Source organism: Phyllobates terribilis, unplaced genomic scaffold (assembly GCF_046119375.1).
Source record: "Phyllobates terribilis strain yellow unplaced genomic scaffold, ASM4611937v1 Scaffold_4__5_contigs__length_816908805, whole genome shotgun sequence".
NCBI lineage: Eukaryota > Metazoa > Chordata > Amphibia > Anura > Dendrobatidae > Phyllobates > Phyllobates terribilis.
The window spans coordinates 171,531,643-171,555,390 of NW_027362764.1; the positions used below are offsets into that span (position 1 = coordinate 171,531,643).

General features: G+C 44.5%; 1 protein-coding gene across 1 annotated transcript in view; it reads right to left on the reverse strand.

The window, feature by feature from the left end:
- The window catches only part of COLQ (collagen like tail subunit of asymmetric acetylcholinesterase), a 124,171-nt gene extending 101,535 nt beyond the window's left edge, over window positions 1-22,636 (reverse strand). Inside the window, exon 1 of the mRNA XM_073677928.1 lies at window positions 22,274-22,636. Coding sequence (XP_073534029.1) covers window positions 22,274-22,379 — 106 coding nt within the window. The 5' untranslated portion in view covers window positions 22,380-22,636. The remainder of the gene's footprint in view (window positions 1-22,273) is intronic.
- Between the last annotated feature and the right edge of the window lie 1,112 nt (window positions 22,637-23,748).

The window sequence follows — 23,748 nt, forward strand, 5'->3', positions numbered from 1 at the left end:
TTGTTCCTATGTACTATAAGATGAATGGCAATTTATGGATGAATAACCGGTTTCAAGAAAAGAACACCAAAAGTGGATTCACATAAACTGGCCATTCCAAGGTATGTCCTGAGGCTGTGGTTAATGCTTATATATATCTTGGGCTTAAAGTTTATTTACCTAATCACAGCATTTCAAGGTTTTAAGGAACAACTGGAAAAGTAAACCTATTAAATCTTTCAGCCCTCATGTCAAAATGCTAACTGAGAATCAAGACCCTCCTCCCCAAAATCAAACCAATAGAGGTTGTGGAGGTTGTAAAACCTGAATAACTAAATAAATAAATCCTACAGAAGATGAAACACCAAATACTACAATTGGCCACAAGTATACTAATGCATCCTTACTGTTAGCAAGCAGGTACCTGATTAGAATATGACATGTCAATGGGGAAACAGAGTCAAACATGATCAACCCCATATGATACTACAGACAGGATGACTATTGATGGTGTATATGAGGAGTTTGATAGTTTGATGAAGATCTGGACTTAAAGGGGTTGTCCCACCATTAAATCATCATAATTACAGCATAGAGTAGATCATAAAATATTACCAAAGCTTACAAGTTGCATGCTGTTATAATGATCCAGTGAGGAGTTACAACATGTACTTACTGTACATAATATGGTGCCACTTGGTGTTTAAAGCATATAGCAATGTGCTTGTTCACCTAATGGTTGAGTGCTGCTTGTCATGCATCCTTAGTTACTTTCCCTACCACAAGTTCTCTGCATAGTGGTCCCCCTGTACACAACAGAGCAGCCAACAGACATAGCTTCCAGGTCTACATGTCAGAGAAGGAGCAGAGACTCTGCACTAGCATGGTAGAAAAGCTGAGAAGACTCCCCATGGGAAGTTACAAGGTGTCAAACCGGCGACTCGCATGGGCAGTAAGCGCCGTCCTACTCACTTACGGTCACCTCTCTGCTCCTCCCAGTCTCAGGTCGTCTCGCTGAGCTGCCTCCTGCAGCATTTCCAGCTCTGCTGCGTCCTACTGCTGCTGGTGAGTTTCCACCTGGATATAGGGAGGAGCGGCCAGACTTTGCAGGAATTTAACTACTTGTGTCCTGCAGAGTTTAGTTTCCCCAGCCTATCCCTAGGCAGCAGGAGGTTTATTAGGTAGCTCCTCCCACCACTCCTTGCCTCAACGTAGGTTCCTAGTTGCTTGTCACTAGATCCTGTTGGTGCATGTTCATTCTGTCGCTCTTGCTATCGACCTGGCTCGTTCACCGTTCATCCTGATCTCTCTCCGCTTCTGACCTCGGGTGCATATATTGAACCTGTGCTGTCAACCCTGACCTCAGATTGTCTGACTACATCTTTGCCTTCGTCCCCCTGCTCCTTGCACCCATGCCTCTGACCCACCGGTCAGCTGCTGCAGAACCGGGGACTGCCCTGCAGTGGTACCTGGTGACTACTTGCAGCCAAGCCTATCCTCACCATCAGAGGCTCTAGTGAATACCGGGTAGTCACTTAGTTATGCCCCTTTAGTATAAGCCCGGCCAGTGGCACAGTGGATCCACACCCACCCTCGTTACAGAAGGGACTATATTGTCAAATGCTGGAGGTGTGTAGGGGCGTGCAAAGGAGACTGATTCTGTCCAGAACCTGACCCTAACAGCATAGGTTAACAACAGTAACAATAAGAATACAGAAAAGTAAAAAAATTATAAGAAGGGTATTTTATGATAAAAACCCAGTAAATTACTTTAAAACAACTAGCAACAATGCAGTTTTGTTAAAATAATAAAACAAGAAAATTATATTAGGTTGGATATACATGTTACATGTATATACATGTTAAACATGTTTGGCTCATGACTTTCTGCTATACCTCCCTATGAACATAGAAATTAAGGCTGATGCTAGTCACTGCATTTATCTAATTCGAGAGACAAAGATCAGGCACATGAGATCCAGTATGTCCAGTCCTTCTTTTCCCAAACTATGGATGCCGTGGACCAGTCAGGCTACCCACATATACATTGGATTTTTGAACATATAACTCCTGGCAAAAACAAAACAAAAAAAATCTCAGATGATGTTTCTCCAGATTATTTACTTAATTGCATATACAGAAAGCACATGTCACGTAAAACATTGTTTATTAGTAGAATTTATAAGATTTGCAAAACATTCATCAATCATACCTCCAAAATTTTTGACAATTTACTTTACAAATCAGATAGAACTAGGGTAATGTTTGCAAAAAACTGAAATAAACAATCATCTAGTGAATGATTGATTCTCTGATTCAGCCATGCACATTTTCTTTGTAATCATTCAAACCTTACATTTTTTTAATGACACTGGGTAAAAGACCAATGATCTTTTTCGGAAGTTTTTAACAATAAAAGATCTTTTTGTCTATCAGACGAAAAATTAAAACATGGACGATTTAACTTTAAAGAATCATGGTTTGTCATCAGTTAAAAAGACCACTCGTTGCATTTTACCACATTAATATTTATTTTGTAATCGTACATTTTCAGTAACTTCAATCTGATCGATCTTTATTAGACCAAAGATGTAGCAATAGGGAGACAATGCAAATGTGATTAAAAAGTTTGTGCTACAATTTAAAAAAGTATATCAACATGTAATCCATGGTGAATTTTAGTGCATATACCCTAAATGGATATTACATACCTACAAGAGCAGGGGTTAGCACAAATAAAAATGAAACAAAAAATATAAAGAATTGTATACATTATTGAAAATGTTTAAATATATGCATAAAAAATGTCAACATCACCGCAGGACGACATAAGTTAAATTAATTTATATAGTAAAAAATACAATCGATAAATCGATATCGATAAATACAGTAAAAAAAAAATGGGTGAGTTGATATACATTAGGATACAATAGTGTGATAAATATACAGATATGCGTAAGAATATATAATTATAAGTGATGCAGGGACAGAAACCAGAATAAAGTTATAATAATGATAATAAAGATGCAAGGACTAAATGTTGTGATTGTCCAACATAAACAATATATAATAATAACACCTAGTAGCAACATATTAATGTAATAGTCACAGTGCAAAATGAAAATCACCAAAAGTATAACAGGGAAAAAAAAAATATATATATACTGTATGTATGTATATATATATATATATATATATATTTGTACCGTGTTGTACTCTAATATCCCACACCAGGATGGATTAAATGCCTGCAAAATCTTCATGGAAAATACAGGAATTGATGCTGATTCTGTGGTGAAACTTATAAAATTCATCCTCACCCACAATTACTTTGAATTTGATAACAACATATATGTACAGGAGACTGGCACAGCGATGGGAAGTAAAATGTCTCCACAGTACGCAAATCTTTTCATGGCCAAGCTTGAAAGTGACTTTTTGTCCTTATATCCCATCAGGCCTCAGGCCTACTATCGTTTCATTGACGATATTTTAATCATCTGGACGGAGTCTGAGCAACAGCTGAAGACGTTCCATGAACACTTTAATCGATTTCATCCCACAATCAACCTAACACTCAACTACTCCTGTACTGAAATTAACTTTTTGGACACCAGCATCAAGCTATAGAACAATGAAATAGAGACATCCTAATACCGAAAGCCAATCGACCGTCCAACATATTTTAAATGGGACAGTTTCCATCCAAAACACATAAAAAACTCTATTGTCTACAACCAAGCCATCAGGTACAATCGGATATGTTCCAGCCTTATGGATAGAGACAAACACCTTGATGGCCTCAGAAAGACCTTTTTGAATCAGGGCTACCATCCAAGAACAACTGAGAACCAGATTACAAGAGCCACCAGAATATCAAGGAATCATCTCCTACATTACAAAACCAAACAAGAAAGCAACCGGGTGCCTCTAGTAGTCACCTACAATCCAAATCTGGAGGCGCTAAGAAGAGCTGGACGGAAACTACAACCTTTACTACAAAAAGATGTCCGATTACAATCCATATTTCCAGACCTCCCACTTCTGTGTTTCAGGCAGCCCCTAAATCTAAGAAGCATCATTGTCAGAAGCTCCCTGTCATCTCCACCAGCTAAAGGTACCTTTCCTTGCAACCAGAAAAAATGTAAAACCTGTCCGTTTATAATGAACACAGACAAGATGAAGATACCCAACTCACATCAGGACTACAAGATCCCAGGTACTTTCAGCTGTATCACATCTAATGTAGTGTACTTAATTATATGTGTGGCGCCCCTGAGGGTTCGACCGCCACAGGGATGCTGCACCTCTTCAATGGGGTGTGGTGTTCCTCCTTCGAGGTAAGAACGGAACAATGGTCAGGACTCCACCTCCACATCCAACACCACACTCCTCCCACCAGAGGGGGCTAATAGGCACTAGTGTGCTGCCCCTACTGGGAAAATGGGAGACTGGGGAACCAAAGATAGGGGGAACCATGTAGTGGGTGAGGGTGGAGGACGCACACTTAGGTTACACCACAAAATTCATATTTAATAAACAGCCATCTTGGGCTTATGGTCTTTTGATTGTGATCTTCATCACTGAACGTGGCTTTCTGTGTGAACCTGCAGTTGATGGGGACACGGTCCTCGTACTCTGGCCTTGAGTCGAGGAGCGGGCTAGAGTTAACGGCTGTCTCTACCCGGTCAAGGTCCCTACCCAAGAAGGCCTGGAGGGGAGCTTAGGAGTGTAACTCCACTGCAAAAGGATCCCAGGGGGGATGCAGAAGGAGAGGTATACGCCACCTGTCCTCGCTATTCTGGCCTAGTCAGAGGGATTCCGGCTGCAAGAGGGGTGTCGGCCCCCGACACCTGACTTCACTACTCTACGTCCTAGTCAGGGAAGCCCGGCAGGCCCAGAGGATCCCACCGGGTGACGGAAGGAGCGGAGCTGCCACCCGTACCCTTTTTCTGAGCGTAGTCCAGAGGGAGACCCGGCCTATCTACACACACAGACAGGAGAAGACTCAGTCTGAAGTCTAGGAACACTCTGGTGCGGGGTCCTGATTAAGCACTTGAATTACTCGGAGGTTGTCGGACCCCCGTCCCTGGTGACCGCAGAACTCAGTGAGGAGCAGAGAGAAGCCTTGCAGCTGTATTCTCCACCGTGAGTAAAATCCCTGGAAGTCAACCCCTATGGCCTCCGGACTCTTTATTTCTGCACTGCACCGCACCACGCAGCACCAGACCTCCTACACTACAACTCCCTCCATCCTCATCTCTGCCCTGAGGCCCTGCTCTGCCTGTGGGGAGTAGTGTCAACGACGGCTGCCTCAACATCCCGCCTCAGAGGACTGCAGCAGCGCTCGTGGCCTTCACCAGGTACCACAGGTGGCGTAGTCAATACAACCACTCGATTAACACCAACTCTGAAAGCCCATTACACCCTTTTGAATGTGATGGCCCTGGGCACGGAACGGGTCCAGGCCACGGCTACAAGCCACCAAACATCTGACCCGGCTCCGAGTACCCCCATATCCCAGGGCAGGGCTGCGGGCGTCACATACGCACCAAATGTCCAGCTGGGTGTCTGTATGTAGGGTCGATGGGGCAAAAACTTAGGACAAGGATGAATCATCACCGCCACACAATAAAAGAAAAAAGAATTTATGGTAAAACTTATTGCTATTCATTACAAAATCTTCAGTTTCACTCAAATTAGTTGATGCAAAAATGAACACACCCCACATCAAAAACTACTAAATCTAGTATTTTGTATGACCTCTCTTAGAGCCTGGATGCTGGACGGAGAGCGACGACAACTTATCTCTTCAGAATTCCCCATAGGTGTTCGATTGGGTTCAGATCAGGAGACATACTTGGCCATTGAATTACTTTCAACCTGCTCTTCAGAAAAGCAACAGTGGCCTTACATGTGTGTTTTTGATAATTGTCATGTTGGAAAATAACAAGTCTGTAATGCTGGTCCACACTGCACCACGGGCCGGGCTGAGCACAACTAAGTGACTATCTAGTATTCACTAGAGCCTCTGATGGTGAGGATAGGCTTGGCCCCAGGTAGTCACCAGGTACCACTCCAGAGCAGTCCCCGGGTCTGAGGCAGCTGACTGAAGGGTCAGATACATAGGTACGAAGTACAGGAGGGAGAAGGCAAAGATGTGGTCAGACAATTTGAGGTCAGGGCAGGCAGCGCAGGTTCAATATATCTAGTCAAGGTCAGGAGTGGAGAGATCAGGATAAACGGTAAACAAGCCAGGTCAATAACAGGAGAGACAGAACAAATATGCACAAACAGAAACTAGAGACAAGCTATGAGGAACCTACGTTCATGAAAGCAGTGGTGGGAGAAGCTGCCTAAAAACACCCTGCTGCTTAGGGATAGGCTGGGGAAGATAAACTTTGCAGGACACAGCAGGGTTAAGTTCCTGCAGGATCTGGCCACGCCTCCCTGTAGCTAGGTGGAAACAGCAGGAATATGCAGCATAGCTGGAAGAGATGTATGAAGACACGGGAAGGAGCAGAGCGGTGAAAACTTATTTATCTGTATAAAGCGCTGGTAAGGCCGCACTTAGAATATTGTGCACAGTTCTGGGCTCCGGTGCTCAGGAAAGACATATTGGAGCTAGAGAGGGTACAAAGGAGGGCGACTAAGGTAATAAAGGGAATGGAGGGACTAGAATACCCAGAGAGGTTGTCAAAATTAGGCCTATTTACATTGGAAAAGAGAAGGCTTAGGGGAGACCTCATAAACATGTATAAATACATCAGGGGGCAGTACAGAGATCTCTCCCATGACCTGTTTATACCAAGGATGGTGACAAAGACGAGGGGGCACACTATGCGTCTGGAGGAAAGGAGGTTCCTGCACCAGCATAGAAGGGGATTCTTTACGGTCAGAGCCGTGAGACTCTGGAACTCTCTGGGAGAGGAAGTGGTGATGTCCAACTCACTTAAAGAGTTCAAGAGAGGCCTGGACGCCTTTCTTGAGAACAATAAAATTACATCTTATGCTTAGTTAATTAATCCAGGGATTTAATCTTACTGCCAGATTGGTGTCGGGAAGTGAATTTTTCCTCAGTGATGTAAATTGGCCTATACCTCATGGTTTTTTGTTGCCTTCCCCTGGATCAACGCTGCGGAATAGCTGCAGTGCACAAGAAATAGGCTGAACTGGATGGACGCTTGTCTTTTTTCGGCCTTATAAACTATGTAACTATGTAACTATGTAACTATGGAAGAGCTGCATGAAGACACGGGAAGGAGCAGAGCAGTGAAAGCAAGGAGTAGCATGGTGCTGCGAACGCATGTGCGTTACTGCCATGACAACAGCTACCAAGGACACGGAGTGATGGTAGCATTTTATCTTTCAATATAGAGCAGTACATCTGTGAATTCATGATACCATCAATAAAATGTAGCTACCTGACACCAGCAGCACTCATGCAGCACCACATAAGGTCCCTTTCACCACCATGTTTCACTGTAGGCACCATGCATTTTTCTTTGTACTCCTCACCTTTGTGATGCCATACAGCTTTGAAGTCATCAGTGCCAAAAACATTTATCTTGGTCTCATCACTCCAGACTATAAAGTCCCAGTAGTCTACATATTTTTCAGCATGGGCCCTGGCAATTTGCAGGCAAGCTCTTTTGTGCTTGAGCTTTAGGAAAAACTTCCTTCGTGGACGACACACATACATGCCTTTCCTCTGCAGTGTAAGCCATACTGTGTCACCCTAGTTTTGCTTTTTACTTCTTTAGCTAACTGCAGTATACTTGCATATCGATGTTCTTCAACCCTTCTCATCAGCACTTGTTCCTGTTTAGGTGTTAACTTCTATGGTCGGCCTGGATGTCTCTGTGAGATGGTTGCAGATCTATCTTTTTTAAGTTTTTGTGTGGCGCCCCTGAGGGTTCGGTCGCCACAGAGGTGCTGCATCTCACTCAGAGGTGTGGTATCTCACTCTCAGGTAAGGAAGGAGTACAGCTCAGGACCCTAACACCTGCATTCACTACACCACATTTCCGAGGGCAGGGCGAGATTGCTCCTACGGGAGAGCACAGTCCCTGGCTGGAGTGGGGGGGAACCACAGTAAGGGGTAACCAAGTAGTGGGTGTGGGTGGAGGACGTAGATCAGGGGAGCACTTCAGTAGGAGTAGTATATAGAGAGGAACCATCTTAGATCAGTGTGTACAGTCAGAGGAGGAGAAGTGACAGGGGCAGAGGCTCTGTACGAGCTCTGCTCCAGAGGCGGGCCTGGACAGTGAGGCCCAAGTCTGGGAGGAGAAGAAGAGAGGAGAGGGAGCAGGAAGGCTCCAGGAACAGAAGGGATCCCAGGGGTACGGGCAGTGCTGGAAGCCACCCATACACCTGAATCTACCGGGAGGTGGAGGGGTCATGCCACACAAAGGGAACCGGGTACCTCAACTAGTAGAAGATTGAAAGTCTCTGCTAGAAACCGGAGGCTGCAGAACTTTATGTCCTGTAGCCACAAGTCCACGCCAGTCTCACTGAGAAGGTAGCCATATAGGACCCAGGGGACGGAACATACGTCGCCCGCCAAGGCCCGCGGGTACCGGATTGGAGTCACTAGGTGTGAGGTGCAGGGAAAAGGCCAGAGAAAGGACACAGAAGGGGGTCCTGCTAAGTACTCCAGAGATATCTGAGGGTGGACTGAACCCCTCACTGAGTAAACGCAGTACGACGTGGGCAGTTACATTGGTACCTGTAACTTGGACTGCAATAACCGTGAGCAAAGACCCTGGGACTGCACCACCTTGTCTCTGTGTTTCTTGCTGCACCAATGCTCCCTGCACTACAACACCCAGCACAACCACCAACATTCACACACTGCCCTGAAGTTAACTCTTCCTGTGGGGAGTAATAATACCCTTGCTGCAATACCACCAGCTTCAGAGGACTGTTCGGCAGCGGCGGCCCCCTTTAGCCGCACTCCACAGGTGGCGTAGTCGGACTCTTTAATAAAACCCATATACAATTTCCCCTTGGATTGATCGCCCTGGGTCACGGCCCGGGTCACCGCCACAGTGACTACAACCCCCAGCATCTACCGGCCCGGCACCGAGTACCCCACGGCCCAGGGGGCGCGTCAACTTTGGCGTAGTCGCCAGGATATGTACCCACCCATTATCATCGGGTATTGTGCGCCTAAAAGACTGTGTTTTCTACTAAATGTGGCGCCCGCCCCTGAAGAACGGGCACCATTATGTGCGAGTCAAACAACAACAAAAGATCACCTCCCATCGTGGGCCGGGTCCCAGAATGGCGCTAAAAGCGCAACCCACCCACTGCAACTGTGGCCATGACCCTGGACCTGTCCATCAGTCTGAAAGAGACGCCCCCAGGTGTGCCCGACAGCGAGCAGATATGGGACCGCCCCAAAAAGGGGAGAGGAAATAAAACTAAGGGACGGGGTGTGGTCTGGATCCTTCCAGACAGATCATACCCGGCAGGGAAGAAGGAGTCCAGTGAAACCGGAGCCCTTGCTGGCGGCCTGTCACCACCGGAGACACCCCTCGCCCTGGAGGAGTTAATTGCCAGGCTGTCCCGGGAGCATTCGGAGTTCCTCCGCGTCGGGATGGAAGACCTGAACCGGAGGATGGAGAGGGCCCAGCAAGATGCCATCGCAAGCTGGAAGAAGGAGATGGTGGGACGGCTGGTGAGCCGGCAGCAAGCACCGCTGCCAAGCACCAGCAGCGCCCCAGCCTTGGCGGATCCGGACCAGCGCCAAGAGGTAGAGTGCAGCGCAAGAGCAGCCGTGGGAGCAGGTAAGAGGAGTCTCCCTGTCCCGAGTGCTAGCACCGCTGACCTGCTCCTGGGCCTCCTGGTGGAGCCACCGACCCCCGGCGACGCCGGCCCGCTCCTGACACCCCAGCAAGACCCTCTGCCCCCGGCTGCGGAAAGCGAGGACCCATTCTGGACCCTCCTTCCCGGATCCCTGTCCCCGGGCGCGCCCGCACAAGAAGTCCTTCCGGTCCTAGGACCGTTACCTCCGGGCACCAGCGACACCGGCCCGCTCCTGGGCCCCTTGCAAGAACCGCCTCCTCCGACGCTTGAGTGGGTGTGTAAACGCCGGCCGTGGGATTGGTCCGCGGAGGTGGAGGACCAGCGGCCCGCACTCCTGCCCGCTCCCCAGCCCCCTGCCGACTCCCGCAGTGAGGAAGAGGAGTACGAGTGGGACAACCTCGGGGAAGACCTCATGGGGTTTTCCCAAGAAACCCGGGCCGCGGCAGCCCGCAGGAAGGAGCACTGTCGGAGGGAGCTGGAACAACTTGAGAAAGAGCGACACATCCAGCGGGTGCGGTGGGAGAAACTAGAGGCCCGCAACATGGAGGAGAAGTCTCGGCCCCGCAGAGCCAGCAAAGCAGCATCCGGTCCCCGTATGGAAGGGGTCATTGTTACGTTTAATCTGGAAGGAGGTTGGGGTTTCGTCCGGGACCCGCATTCTGACACTGACCTCTTCATCAATCGGAGGGACGTGGAGTCCTACCTTAAAGAAGGTCATCCGGACCGAAACCTATTCCCGGGTGATTATGTAAGCTATACCAGACACCGAGGCAAACGAGGCTGGTATGCCTTAAATGTCCACTGGGTGGGGAAAGAGAGCACTTCCTCATCCTACAGCGCTGAAGACCTGGCTGGGCCAGCCTACAGTGGACAAGAGCTTCCCCCGGAGGGAACACCACTACTGAGCGCAGTAGATGGGATTGAACTGAACTTTAAACTGTAAATAAGTTACCCGTTAGGGTGCAGCAGAGACACTGCAAGTTTGACCGGTTTTGTTTGTTAATATAGTTACCCTGGTAAGGGTACCAAAAACTATCAGGTTATGGATGGTGAATAACCAAAGAACTTTCCCTTGTAAATAGTTGCACTTATTAAAGTGCCCCTTATTGGTTTTATAATTGTACAACAAATGACCTCAGAACAAAAACCCGTTTGGCGTGTCCGAAGACATGGTCCAACGCCAGATCACCTACGCCCTGCAGCCACGCCCAGGGTCTACGTTGAGGGTTTTCGGACGGGTCCCTCATGTTCGTGTTTACCAGTTAGCACTTTATTAAAGAAAATGGACACCTGGTTGCAAATTGCACTGTGACTAGTTGACAAAAGTTTGATATGAAAAATGTGTTGTTGAGGAAGAATGTTTTGAGTATGAAGAAAAATGCAATTACCAGTGTTCTTAAAAAAATGCTTTGATATATTAACCTGTTGAAAAATGTCTTATATGTGTATGAAGAGAAATGTCCTTTATAAAGTTTTATAATATTTTTGAAAGAGAAAAAGTAACCAGTAACGTTAAAGAAAGAGAACCTCCCATAAAGGGAAGAAATGTTGTATTGATAATCTTCTATGCGAATGTATTCTAAAAATTTTGCATGTCTTTAATCTACCCAGTCTTTTACTCTGTTCCAGCCCGCGGACGTGCTGTGTTTTACCAGGGGGGTGTGTGGCGCCCCTGAGGGTTCGGTCGCCACAGGGGTACTGCATCTCACCCAGAGGTGTGGTATCTCACTCTCAGGTAAGGAAGGAGTACAGCTCAGGACCCTAACACCTGCATTCACTACTCCACAGGGCAGGGCGAGATTGCTCCTACGGGAGAGCACAGTCCCTGGTCCCTGGCTGGAGTGGGGGGGGGAACCACAGTAAGGGGGAACCATGTAGTGGGTGTGGGTGGAGGACATAGATCAGGGGAGCACTTCAGTAGGAGTAGTATATAGAGAGGAACCATCTTAGATCAGTGTGTACAGTCAGAGGAGGAGAAGTGACAGGGGCAGAGGCTCTGTACGAGCTCTGCTCCAGAGGCGGGCCTGGACAGTGAGGCCCAAGTCTGGGAGGAGAAGAAGAGAGGAGAGGGAGCAGGAAGGCTCCAGGAACAGAAGGGATCCCAGGGGTACGGGCAGTGCTGGAAACCACCCGTACGCCCGAATCTACCAGGAGGTGGAGGGGTCAGGCCACACAAAGGGAACAGGGTCCCTCAGCTAGTAGAAGATTGCAAGTCTCAGCTAGAAACTGGAGGCTGCAGAACTTTATGTCCTGTAGCCACAAGTCCAAGCCAGTCTCACCGAGAAGGTAGCCATATAGGACCCAGGGGACGGAACATACGTCGCCCGCAAAGGCCCGTGGGTACCGGATTGGAGTCACTAGGTGTGAGGTGCAGGGAAAAGGCCAGAGAAAGGACACAGAAGGGGGTTCTGCTAAGTACTCCAGAGATATCTGAGGGTGGACTGAACCCCTCACTGAGTAAACGCAGTACGACGTGGGCAGTTACACTGGTACCTGTAACTTGGACTGCAATAACCGTGAGTAAAGACCCTGGGACTGCACCACCTAGTCTCTGTGTTTCTTGCTGCACAAATGCTCCCTGCACTACAACGCCCAGCACAACCACCAACATTCACACACTGCCCTGAAGTTAACTCTTCCTGTGGGGAGTAATAATACCCTTGCTGCAATACCACCAGCTTCAGAGGACTGTTCGGCAGCGGCGCGCCCCCTTTAGCCGCACTCCACAGGTGGCGTAGTCGGACTCTTTAATAAAACCCATATACAATTTCCCCTTGGATTGACCGCCCTGGGTCACGGACCGAGTCACCGCCACAGTGACTACAACCCCCAGCATCTAGCGGCCCGGCACCGAGTACCCCACGGCCCAGGGGGCGCGTCATTTGTATCAGTTTTGCTATAGTATTCTGACTGATAAGTAAAGCTTTGCTGAACGTCTTGTACCTTTCCCCATTCTTGTGTAAAGAAATTATTTTCTTTCTCAGGTCTTGCAACATTTCTCTTCCATGTGGTGCCATTGCTGACAGCATAAAATGGGAAGGGGTTTTCTTTGTTAAGTAATGCCCTTTTATAGTCAACTGTCTGCTAGACACCTGTTTAATGAATAAGGTTGAATTCTTGTTCATTAGAATTCTCTAGTCTAAATTTTAGCTTTGCTCCTAAGACTGGGGTGTACTAATTTTTGCAAAATGGTATTGAATTAATTTGTTAGAAAAATTACTTTTTTGGGTTTGGAAAATAACACATCTTGTCTGCAATCAATGGCCCACATTTGTGCGAATAATTTGTAGTATGGTATCCCATAGAATATGTTGATTTTGAAAGAAAACTAAAAGTTTCTAACAAATCTGTTGGGGTGTACTCATTTATGCTGAGCACTGTTTATTCTCTTAATGATATTAAGCAGTACACAACAAGTATATGATTATCAAATATAGTATAACCTTTCACCTAATGCTCAGACTTTGTTTACCGGAAAGTGCAGTTAAAGGGTTATTCCAATCTCATTCTTTTATGACTGAGACAGGAATAACATTGTCCAGGCTTCCACCACAGGAGGTGAAGTGGCAGGACTACAAGGCTTCTGAGACTCCAAAGGGCAGAAGTTCCCTCTCCTGACATGTCTGCTTTAGTAAATATGTCTATTCCCTATGACATATAAGGAGCTTCTATTCTTATAACTGTGCATTACTATTTGGTGTTACTATTCCCTCTATTAAAATGGTGTGTCCCTACACAATTGTGTATCCCTCTTTGTTGCTTACCAGGTACAGCTGTGTCCATATGGTAGTGCCTGGTACTGCAGCTTAGGCTTGGTTCACACTCATACAATGCTCTCAACTGAACACTACGTCAGGATTTGTGTCGTAATCTCTGAAAACAGGCTTCCTATTCTAACCCCAACAGAGTCCCACTGGAGCCAATGATAATTATCAACATTTTTGTGCATGTCTGAAAAAATAGATAAATCCTGCTAGGACAGAGGCCAGACAGTGTCCAAAGTGACTCTGTCGGCTTCAGTATGGCTCTTTCTGGGTTTCAGTCTGAATCCTATTTTTTGAGAATTCTGAGAGAAACCCCCATGTACTGCTCAATGGAGTGCACTGTACGTGTGTGGGAACCTAGCCTTAGTTCTATTCAGTTGGTGAGGTTCCAGCCCCTGACACCCAACTGATCAACATATTGAAGCACCACAAGTGAGAATTAGAACCCTACCAGTCTGACATTGATATCCTATGTTAGGGACAGGTCTCCAATGTCTAAGTCCTGTAAACCTTATTATCTAACTACCATCACCATATTAGATATAATCAATGGGGGAACCTGGAAGCACATGTTCAATCTCCCTGCGACACTACCATATGGTAATAAAGCATTAGATAGTTCCCATTGCAATTAGTATTATCTTTGTGTAACGCATGTATGTGCCAGACCCTCCCCAACAAGAGATTATCTTTGTATTCATTCTATGTTTTAACGGCATGGATTTATATAGTGTGTCCGAAAGAATGTTAAAAAATAAAAAATAAATATTATACTTACCTTCTGATGGCCCTCGGAGTCTTTATTCGATGCGTCTCGGCTTGCCGGCTGCTCGCGGTACACTGAAGGTCCTGCCGACGTCAGCGGTCGCGTGACCCGTCACATGACTAAATGACATCAGCGCAGGTCCTTGAGTCCACCGCGATCTGCCGGCAAGCCAAGACAAGCACAACAGGGGCCATCAGAAGGTAAGTATAATATTTATTTTTTATTTTATTATTTTTTTTACAGGTTCTATGGTACCCGGGTCCAGAGGAGAGTCTCCTCTCCTCCAGACCCAGGTACCATCTGCACATTGAAACGCATGGAATGCGCATGTACAGATCCAGTGATGCGGATATTAGGCGTTCCAATGCAAGTCAATGGCGGTGAAAACGCAATGCTTCCGCAAAATAATTGGTAGTGCTGCAATGATAATCCGCAGCAGAAATTTCCACAGCATGTGCACAGCACATGCGGATTATCATTGGGGAACATGGCAGGCCTTCTACCAAGCATTTTTTAAGCGTTTCTGTAGCGGAATTGCCGCTGCGAAAATGCTTAAAAAACGCATCGTGGGCACACAGCCTAATAAGCAAGGTTTTATTTTTGACTGCAAGTTTCCTATAATACTATTTATAGGTCCAAATGTCTTTATCATTCCCCTAATGTTATTCTAGGCTGGTGTATTCAAAGAAAGCAGAAATATTTGATTTACTCCTTGTTCTGTATTTAGACATTGTGATCTAGTTTATACTGTTTATATTTATATGCTGACATTATAATGACATTAATGATTATTATAAACATATTTAATTACCAAAAACAACTTCTGTGCTATAGATGTTCATACAGATGATAATTATCTCGGCATCTGCTGGTGGCACAAATTAAGATCTGCAGTAAAAAAGGTTTTAACGGTCTCTTTACCTGCCAAAACTGTTCAACTTGCATTAGAAGTCTTATTTTCCATTACATTTTAATATGTACAGTATAAAGATAATACACTTCTTGATTTTATAGAATTAAAAAGCACAAATAAACAAAAGAACATCTTAGCAAGCAATAAATAGAAAATTGAAGGTTCTCTCCATCAGGAGAGGTGTAAACAAGCTGTTTTATTTCATGCTGTGAACTCCTATCTCACATACCCCCACAGCATCTGGGAATGTCCAGCACACAATTTTGGTAGTGTGTATCTTCATAAAATTGTATAGTCTCCTAATTGGCAGAAAGATATGGCAAAATGTCACATCATTTAAAATATGATGTAGTGGATGCAACATTTATAGCAAACCAGTGGCAGACGTGGACAGAGGGCCCTGTGCAAGAACACTATATGGGCCCTTTACAGGCCAATAGCTCCTCATAATGCACAATTTCATCTGCTTGGAGGTGGAAGTGGGCCCCCTTACCTGCTGGGCTCGTGTGTGACTGAACAGGTTGTACCATTGCTATGTCCACCCCTGTAGCAAACTCTGGCAGACAGTGGTCAATGGGCCACATCCAGCTCATTGGCTGTTCCTGTCTGACCCTCTGCCGGGGGCAGCCAGAGGACTGGATACAGTGGTGTACCACTAATAGCGGCAGATAATGTGGCCCCTATGGGCACATGTGTCGGTGAAGCCTGGTGCTGAATGGCACAGAGACTACCCCACCTGATGCCTCAATTTCAATGGTACCTGCATCCTCATAATCTAGATCCAGTTTAATATAATGATGGAACATGGAGCTATCGGCTCCCTATTCTACCATTCAGCTTGTGTTTAAGTCTCAGCAAAGCAGGAGCAATGACGTCACTAGATCAAGCATACTGCGCCGGGGCCTAAGTCAACATGCCGCACAGTCTATATAAGCATATCGGAAGTGGAACAGGCGAGGTATTTTTTTCAGTCAGTTCTTGTGAGGAGAAACATCATAGTGTATGAAGAGGAGAGGTGGGGGCATCATATTGTATGTGGAGTCCATCATATTGTGTGTAGGGGAGCTGTGGGAGAATCATACTGTGTTGGCTGGATGTGGAGGCACCATACAGTGTGTCAGGAGCTATTGGGATATCATAATGTGTGAGGGTATGTGGGGGCATTATACTGTGTAATGGGCTGCTGAGGTATCATGCTGTGCTGGGAGCATTGTGGTAGCACAGTATGAGCAAACTATGTGGGGGAAATCACAGTGGGAGTAACATAATGTGTGTGAGGGTCATTTTTGGGGGCTTCATATTCTATATTGGGGACATGAAAGGGTATCGTAGTGGGTATGAACATGACATTTTAATTTTAACTATACGACTAGGTCTGCTATTTGTCTGTCCCTTGTTAGTCCAAAAAGTGAATGCTTCAACGACAGCCAGTCTTTTATGTAATGAGTCTCCAAGGTCCTTTTGTGAAACAGTTATTTTTGTTAGATCAAAAATATGCATATTTCTCTCATTATTTTATAAAGTTTTTTTCATCTAGTTTGTTTCTTTAAAATGTATTGTTCAGCAGTTTCCTCTGGGTATTCCGGTTTCCTCAAACAATTTAGATTGTGAGCACCAATGGGGACAGCGATAAACATCTGTAAAGTCCTGTGGATTTAATGGCACTATATAAGCAAGTAAAATTAATTTATAGGCAAAAGGAAATAATGTAAAAAAAAAGGTCTTATGCCAGTTTTTAGAGCGGAAGGGGTGGTGCTTTTTTTTGTTTGTTCTAAAAATGGGTACATAGCGGAACCTGGATGAACCAAATAATAAGGGGTCCCTCTGTTTTTGTTTGCATCATATCTATTTTTCATATTGATGCAGTTTGCCTGTTCTTAATAACAGAACAGAACAGTCAAACGGAATGTCAAATAGGAAGTGGGAATGTATCCTAAAATGAGCAGTCTCCAAGGGAAAAAATTATATACTGTATATACAGTACAGACCAAAAGTTTGGACACACCTTCTCATTTAAAGATTTTTCTGTATTTTCTTGACTATGAAAATTGTACATTCACACTGAAGGAATCAAAACAATGAATTAACACATGTGGAATTATATACTTAACAAAAAAGTGTGAAACAACTGAAAATATGTCTTATATTCTAGGTTCTTCAAAGTAGCCACCTTTTGCTTTGATGACTGCTTTACACACTCTTGGCATTCTCTTGATGAGCTTCAAGAGGTAGTCACCGGAAATGGTTTTCACTTCACAGATGTGCCCTGCCAGGTTTAATAAGTGGGATTTCTTGCCTTATAAATGGGGTTGGGACCATCAGTTGTGTTGTGCAGAAGTCTGGTGGATACACAGCTGATAGTCCTACTGAATAGACTGCTAGAATTTGTATTATGGCAAGAAAAAAGCAGCTAAGTAAAGAAAACCGAGTGGCCATCATTACTTTAAGAAATGAAGGTCAGTCAGTCCGAAAAATTGGGAAAACTTTGAAAGTGTCCCCAAGTGCAGTTGCAAAAACCATCAAGCGCTACAAAGAAACTGGCTCACATGAGGACTACCCCAGGAAAGGAAGACCAAGAGTCACCTCTGCTTCTGAGGATAAGTTTATCCGAGTCACCAGCCTCATAAATCGCAGGTTAACAGCAGCTCAGATTAGAGACCAGGTCAATGCCACACAGAGTTCTAGCAGCAGACACATCTCTTCAACAACTGTTAAGAGGAGACTTTGTGCAGCAAGCCTTCATGGTAAAATAGCTGCTAGGAAACCACTGCTAAGGACAGGCAACAAACAGAAGAGACTTGTTTGGGCTAAAAAACACAAGGAATGGACATTAGACTAGTGGAAATCTGTGCTTTGGTCTGATGAGTTCAAATTTGAGATCTTTGGTTCCAACCACCGTGTCTTTGTGCGACGCAGAAAAGGTGAACAGATGGACTCTACATGCCTGGTTCCCACCGTGAAGCATGGAGGAGGAGGTGTGATGGTGTGGGGGTGCTTTGCTGGTGACACTGTTGGGGATTTATACTGAACCAGCATGGCTATCACAGCATCTTGCAGGGGCATGCTATTCCATCCGGTTTGCGTTTAGTTGGACCATCATTTATCTTTCAACAGGACAATGACCCCAAACACACCTCCAGGCTGTGTAAGGGCTATTTGACCAAGAGGGAGAGTGATGGGGTGCTACGCCAGATGACCTGGCCTCCACAGTCACCAGACCTGAACCCAATCGAGAAGGTTTGGGGTGAGCTGGACCGCAGAGTGAAGGCAAAAGGGCCAAAAAGTGCTAAGCATTTCTGGGAACTCCTTCAAGATTGTTGGAAGACCATTTCCGGTGACTACCTCTTGAAGCTCATCAAGAGAATGCCAAGAGTGTGCAATGCAGTCATCAAAGCAAAAGGTGGCTACTTTGAAGAACCTAGAATATAAGACATATTTTGAGTTGTTTCACACTTTTTTGTTAAGTATATAATTCCACATGTGTTAATTCATAGTTTTGATGCCTTCAGTGTGAATGTACAATTTTCATAGTCATGAAAATACAGAAAAATCTTTAAATGAGAAGGTGTGTCCAAACTTTTGGTCTGTACTGTATTTTTAAAATTCTACCAATAAATCATGATCGGCAGGACTCCTGCTATCCACCACTGAGGAATGCTTATGCACACCCAAAACACACATGTGTATATAAAGGCTTATTAAATATACTGTAGATATATTACAGCTTACACATATATTTGCTTAAATTATTAGTCAACAGCAAATGGTAAAAAGAATTAAACTAAGAAATAGGAAAAATAAATTTAATTCATTATTCGTTTGTCTAGAAACCCTCATCTTAAATCTGTAGGCTGAGAGACAAACCACCTGCTGTTTGGCACTGGGCACCAATGCAGTATCAATACGGTCTTCTAATCTTTAGTATTACTGGTGACACTTAATCGGTATGTGATATATTATATGTAATGTAAAATATCTATTGCACATCAGATTTTGTAATAATTTAGTCATCAATACTTTCAATGCATATAAGATCGTTAAAGAAAAACAGTACATATAACATTTTCTAAACAAGATAAAACCAGATGCTCCTAAATTCTCCTTAATAAAAGTCTTAAAATTAGTGTGCTCTGAAGTTTGTTTTTGCTGGAAATGATTAAAGCCTAGTAAAACCATAAAGCACATAATACTATTGTTCTGGCTTGTACCAAAAATATTTTTTACTTTCTAGGAATATAGATCAAAATACAAGCAGCAGAACAACACGTCCAAGTCTAGGATTTTTTTAAGAAACTCATTGTCCATGTATGACTTCAAAATAGATGAAATAGAAATAGCCGCAGGTGCTTAGTAACAATGTTACACAAAAAATGCTATTGCTACAATCTATACTCACTATAATGGATACTTGGAGAGAAATGTCATCAGTTGCAGGATCAAGGATGACATCATGGGAGTGAGATGAAATCAACTAAAGGTACAATTCTCTTTATTTTTTGAAAAAGATCTAAAAAGGTCAAATTGTGTTTTCTGGTGTAAGAAAGTGGAGGTGTTGCCCACGTTCCCCCTTGAAGACTTGTATTTTGTTGCAATGCGTTATGACGTTTGAATACTTAATCTGTATTGATAGTGATAGGTTGTGTTCTGCCCAGCACTAGGTGGTCAACAGGGTAATGGTTTAGATTAGCTCAGAGTGTGAGGGGCTAAAGTGAAGGGACAGTGGGGAGGTTCCTGTCAGGAGATACATAGGGCCTAGCTTGCAACTAGAGCAGACCTCTAATCTGATTCATCAGCAAAGCCACATGAAGTGGGTTTCCCCCAAGCGAGTGGAGACCGAGGCAATGGTTAGAGTGATCCGGAGTAGAGACAAAGAAGAATGTTAGATAGAGTGAGTGATTCTCAGGATACGAGGCCTAGAGCAGGAAGCCTAGCGGGACGGTACGGAGTTATCTGACAGTTAAGTTACAGAGCAGCACTGAGAAGGAAGGCGGGACGAAAAGAGAGAGCCCCTTGCGGAAGGTCCAAATCGTTGGCAAGCAGAGAAGCTAAGTAATGGCCATAGTGGCATAAGTAGCTCCCCTAAGGGGAAAAGGAAGCGGAACTGCGGGTTCAGAAATAGGACTCTCGCTTACCAGTTAGTGTTGCTGTTGTTGCTGACTAGGGAAGCTCCCGAAGTACTGTGCTGGGTGGTGGTGAAGCTAGAGAGAGGCTAATGGACAAAAAGTGAAGCGAGCTCAGGAAGGAACAGGAATGGGTATGAAGATGTCCTATGTTCTAAGAGAAACGTCCACAAAGTTTTGCACCTGCTATCAACTGTACATACTTCCCCGTAAGTTATTGTTTGGTAAAAGACAGTTTATTTTTGAGTGCTGGTCTCCCCCATTGAACTCTACAACATCTGGTCCTGGCCAGCCAAAGTCAATGGCATCATGCGGTCTGCAAGGCTGTAGTACCCCCACAGATAAAGTCCACACACCCAGCCAGGACCTCCATTTTCCTGTAGCGTGCTGGGGTGTGGAGACGAGTACCTGACCCACAGCTACCGCCCCGCGCCATGTTACACAGGTGTGTCATTTTACAGAAATAATCAAATCTACTGCATATTATATTATAAAGCTACATCCATGGTCAAGATTTGATTCCCCATTCCTCAGAACCAATAGGACAATGAGGGAAGGGGGGGTGATATTTTTTTAATACGGTTGTTGGATGTATAGTTTTGCAAGTCAGCAAAAATGGCGTACATGGCATTCTAAATGTGTTTTGCAAGGTATTTGAGATACAATTTTCTTTCTTCTACCATTTAAATGCTGCTGCTCTTGTATACCAGTTTCATGTAAAAAAAGGGCATACATCTTTATTAAATGTAGTGCTATTATCAATTATTTGAAAAACCGCAAGTACAGGTCTAAAAGACATATGGTAATTAATCTGGGACACGCCGTGTAATCCATCTTTTCTGCAGCCTGTATCAGAATATTGCTTAGTAAATCTCCCCCTGTGTCATACTACATGTTCACCATTATAATTTTCAGCAAAATCAAACTGAAAACTGAAGTGCTGAATATTTATTATGCTCATCTGCACTGTGCATTAGTAAAATGTAAAGCTGCTATGGAGTCTTCATAGTGTAATGCTACAAACACAATAAGCGCGATTGTTAGAAACATTTATCAGCAGGTCAGTCCCATTCCCAGAAGTCACTATGATAAATGAACACTAAGAACATCCAACTAACACTATAAGGAGCTGTTCCTACGTTTGTTGCAGAAATGTCAATGACTGTGGATCAAACTGAGAAAATTCATGCACTTGGTGCAGAAAAAAAAAATTTCAGATGAATGGCAAGGATTTTTTGTAAATTGCGGATGAATCTGCCGGGTGTGAATATATCCTAAGACATAATGAACTTCCACTGCAGACAATAACTAGTTTCTGCATTGCACTGTAACACCATATAGCATCTATTCTGCCCCATGGACTTTAATCTTTAAGTATAAATATATAAGGTTATTTATTTTATTTTACAGTTTGTTTTTTTTATTACAATCAAGAACATTTCTGTCCAGTGCATTAAATTAGTTAGCAATATTTTGGATTAATCGCCTGTGGGGCTTTATCAGCCTTACATAATCATCCCAATATGATAATCACTGCAGTATAGTATACCAATACAAATGACCAGATATACAGCAGCTCATACTGCAAAGAATACATTGCATAGTGCATTATAAGCATGCTCCTATGCTCAGCATTCCCATGCATGGCTTATAATGAATGGTTTTCCTATAATAAGCCTTATCTAAATTCACCCAGTCTATTCTTCCAAGCACTCCTGCACTTTGCATTCAGTCTTGTAATAGGTTTATTAATAGGAATAATTGTCCTTCCTGGTTCAAATCTCTGGCTACCCCAGACAAAAATAGAAGGAAACATGCAGACAGCTCTCCTGCCCAGACCATGGGGGTCCCAGTGATAATGCAACCCTATGATAACATTCAGGGGGCTGCACATGCATAAGAACAGAAAACTGCTCATTACCTGCAGGAATTGGGAAGACACTGTCAATGAAGGAAGTCTGTGAGAGGATGAAACAGAAAAAGAGCTGGATGTAAAATCCCATTGCCATAAGTCTGAGCACAAGCATGTTGGCAGGAAGAGCCCCTGAGCCCAGGCTGAGGGGGTTGTGTGTGCAGGAGTGACTGTGTGTGCCAGTGTGTCTGTGTGCACCCTGCTGCCTCCACCCAGAGAGTGGGTGTGTGTCTGAGTGCAGCCTGCTGGCTCTGCCACCTTGAGTGTGTGTCACTTGCTGTCAGGGGGTCTTTATTATGTGCCCAGGCTTTGCTCCAGCTCAGTCTCCCCTGTGCTGTCAGTGTGACCCTCCTGTGTGTGTGTCTGTCCGCAGTGAGGACATTCTCAATGGCAGTCCCTCAGGAGGCAGCCTGCTGATATATTTAACTCACACAGCTTGGCTGTCTATTGAATTATGGCTCAGAAAGGGGACCCTTACAACGAGCAAATCCAGAAACGTATTTTTACCTCACGTCTAGGTAACACAAAATAGGAAGCAGCAGCCATGAATCACTGAGGAGTCTGCGTCACCTACAAAATCCTGTCAGAAACAACCAGCTCCCTCCCGAAAAGCGGCTACATAGTAATAACATGACAGGAAGGTCACCCCTATTTACTCCGCTGTGACCCTTGTAAAAAAAAAAAAATGGATATAGGGTTGGACAGAGACAATAGAGGGCACCTGTGTAAGGATGGTATATGGGCCCCTCTTATCCCATAGCTGAGCATGAAGCACCTAATTATCTCTAACAATCCACCGGTAATTGTGAGTTATGAAATTTATTAGTTCAAATCCTAACATGAATATAATAATCGATAATTTAGGTCATAGGGGGGCCCTTAACCTATTGGGAGTTTTCTGTCCTTTTTTCTGTCATAAAAAACATTTGTGGCTAAATATTTGCTGGAAGTTAATAGGAACAATTTAACCCCTAGCCGCCAGAGCCATTTCCCCTTTTCCTCACCTTCTTTCTTTAAAGGGGTTGTCCCCTGGACGAAAGTTCATTTTAATCACTAGATCTTGGAATAATAATAATTTCCACAATTGGATGTGTTTAAATAAAATGTTCCTGTGCTGAGATAATCTTATATATGTGCCCCTGCTGTGTACTGTGTAATGGCCGTGTCTGACAGTGCAGGAACATGGTCTGATCATACCACAGCTCCTGGGCAGGGGGGGAAGCAAAAGAGTATACAGACATTACAGCATGGGATCACAGCTGATTCTTTTTGTGAGGTAAAACATTTCCCTGCCTGTTTTTAAACAATGTCTTACTTCAAAGAAAGAATCAGCTGTGATCCCGTACTGTAATGTCTGTATACTCTTTTGCTTCCCCCCCTGCCCAGGAGCTGTGGTATGATCAGACCATGTTCCTGTACGGTCAGATACCGTCATTACACAGTACACAGCAGGGGTACATTTATAAGAACTTTTGTTCGTGGAA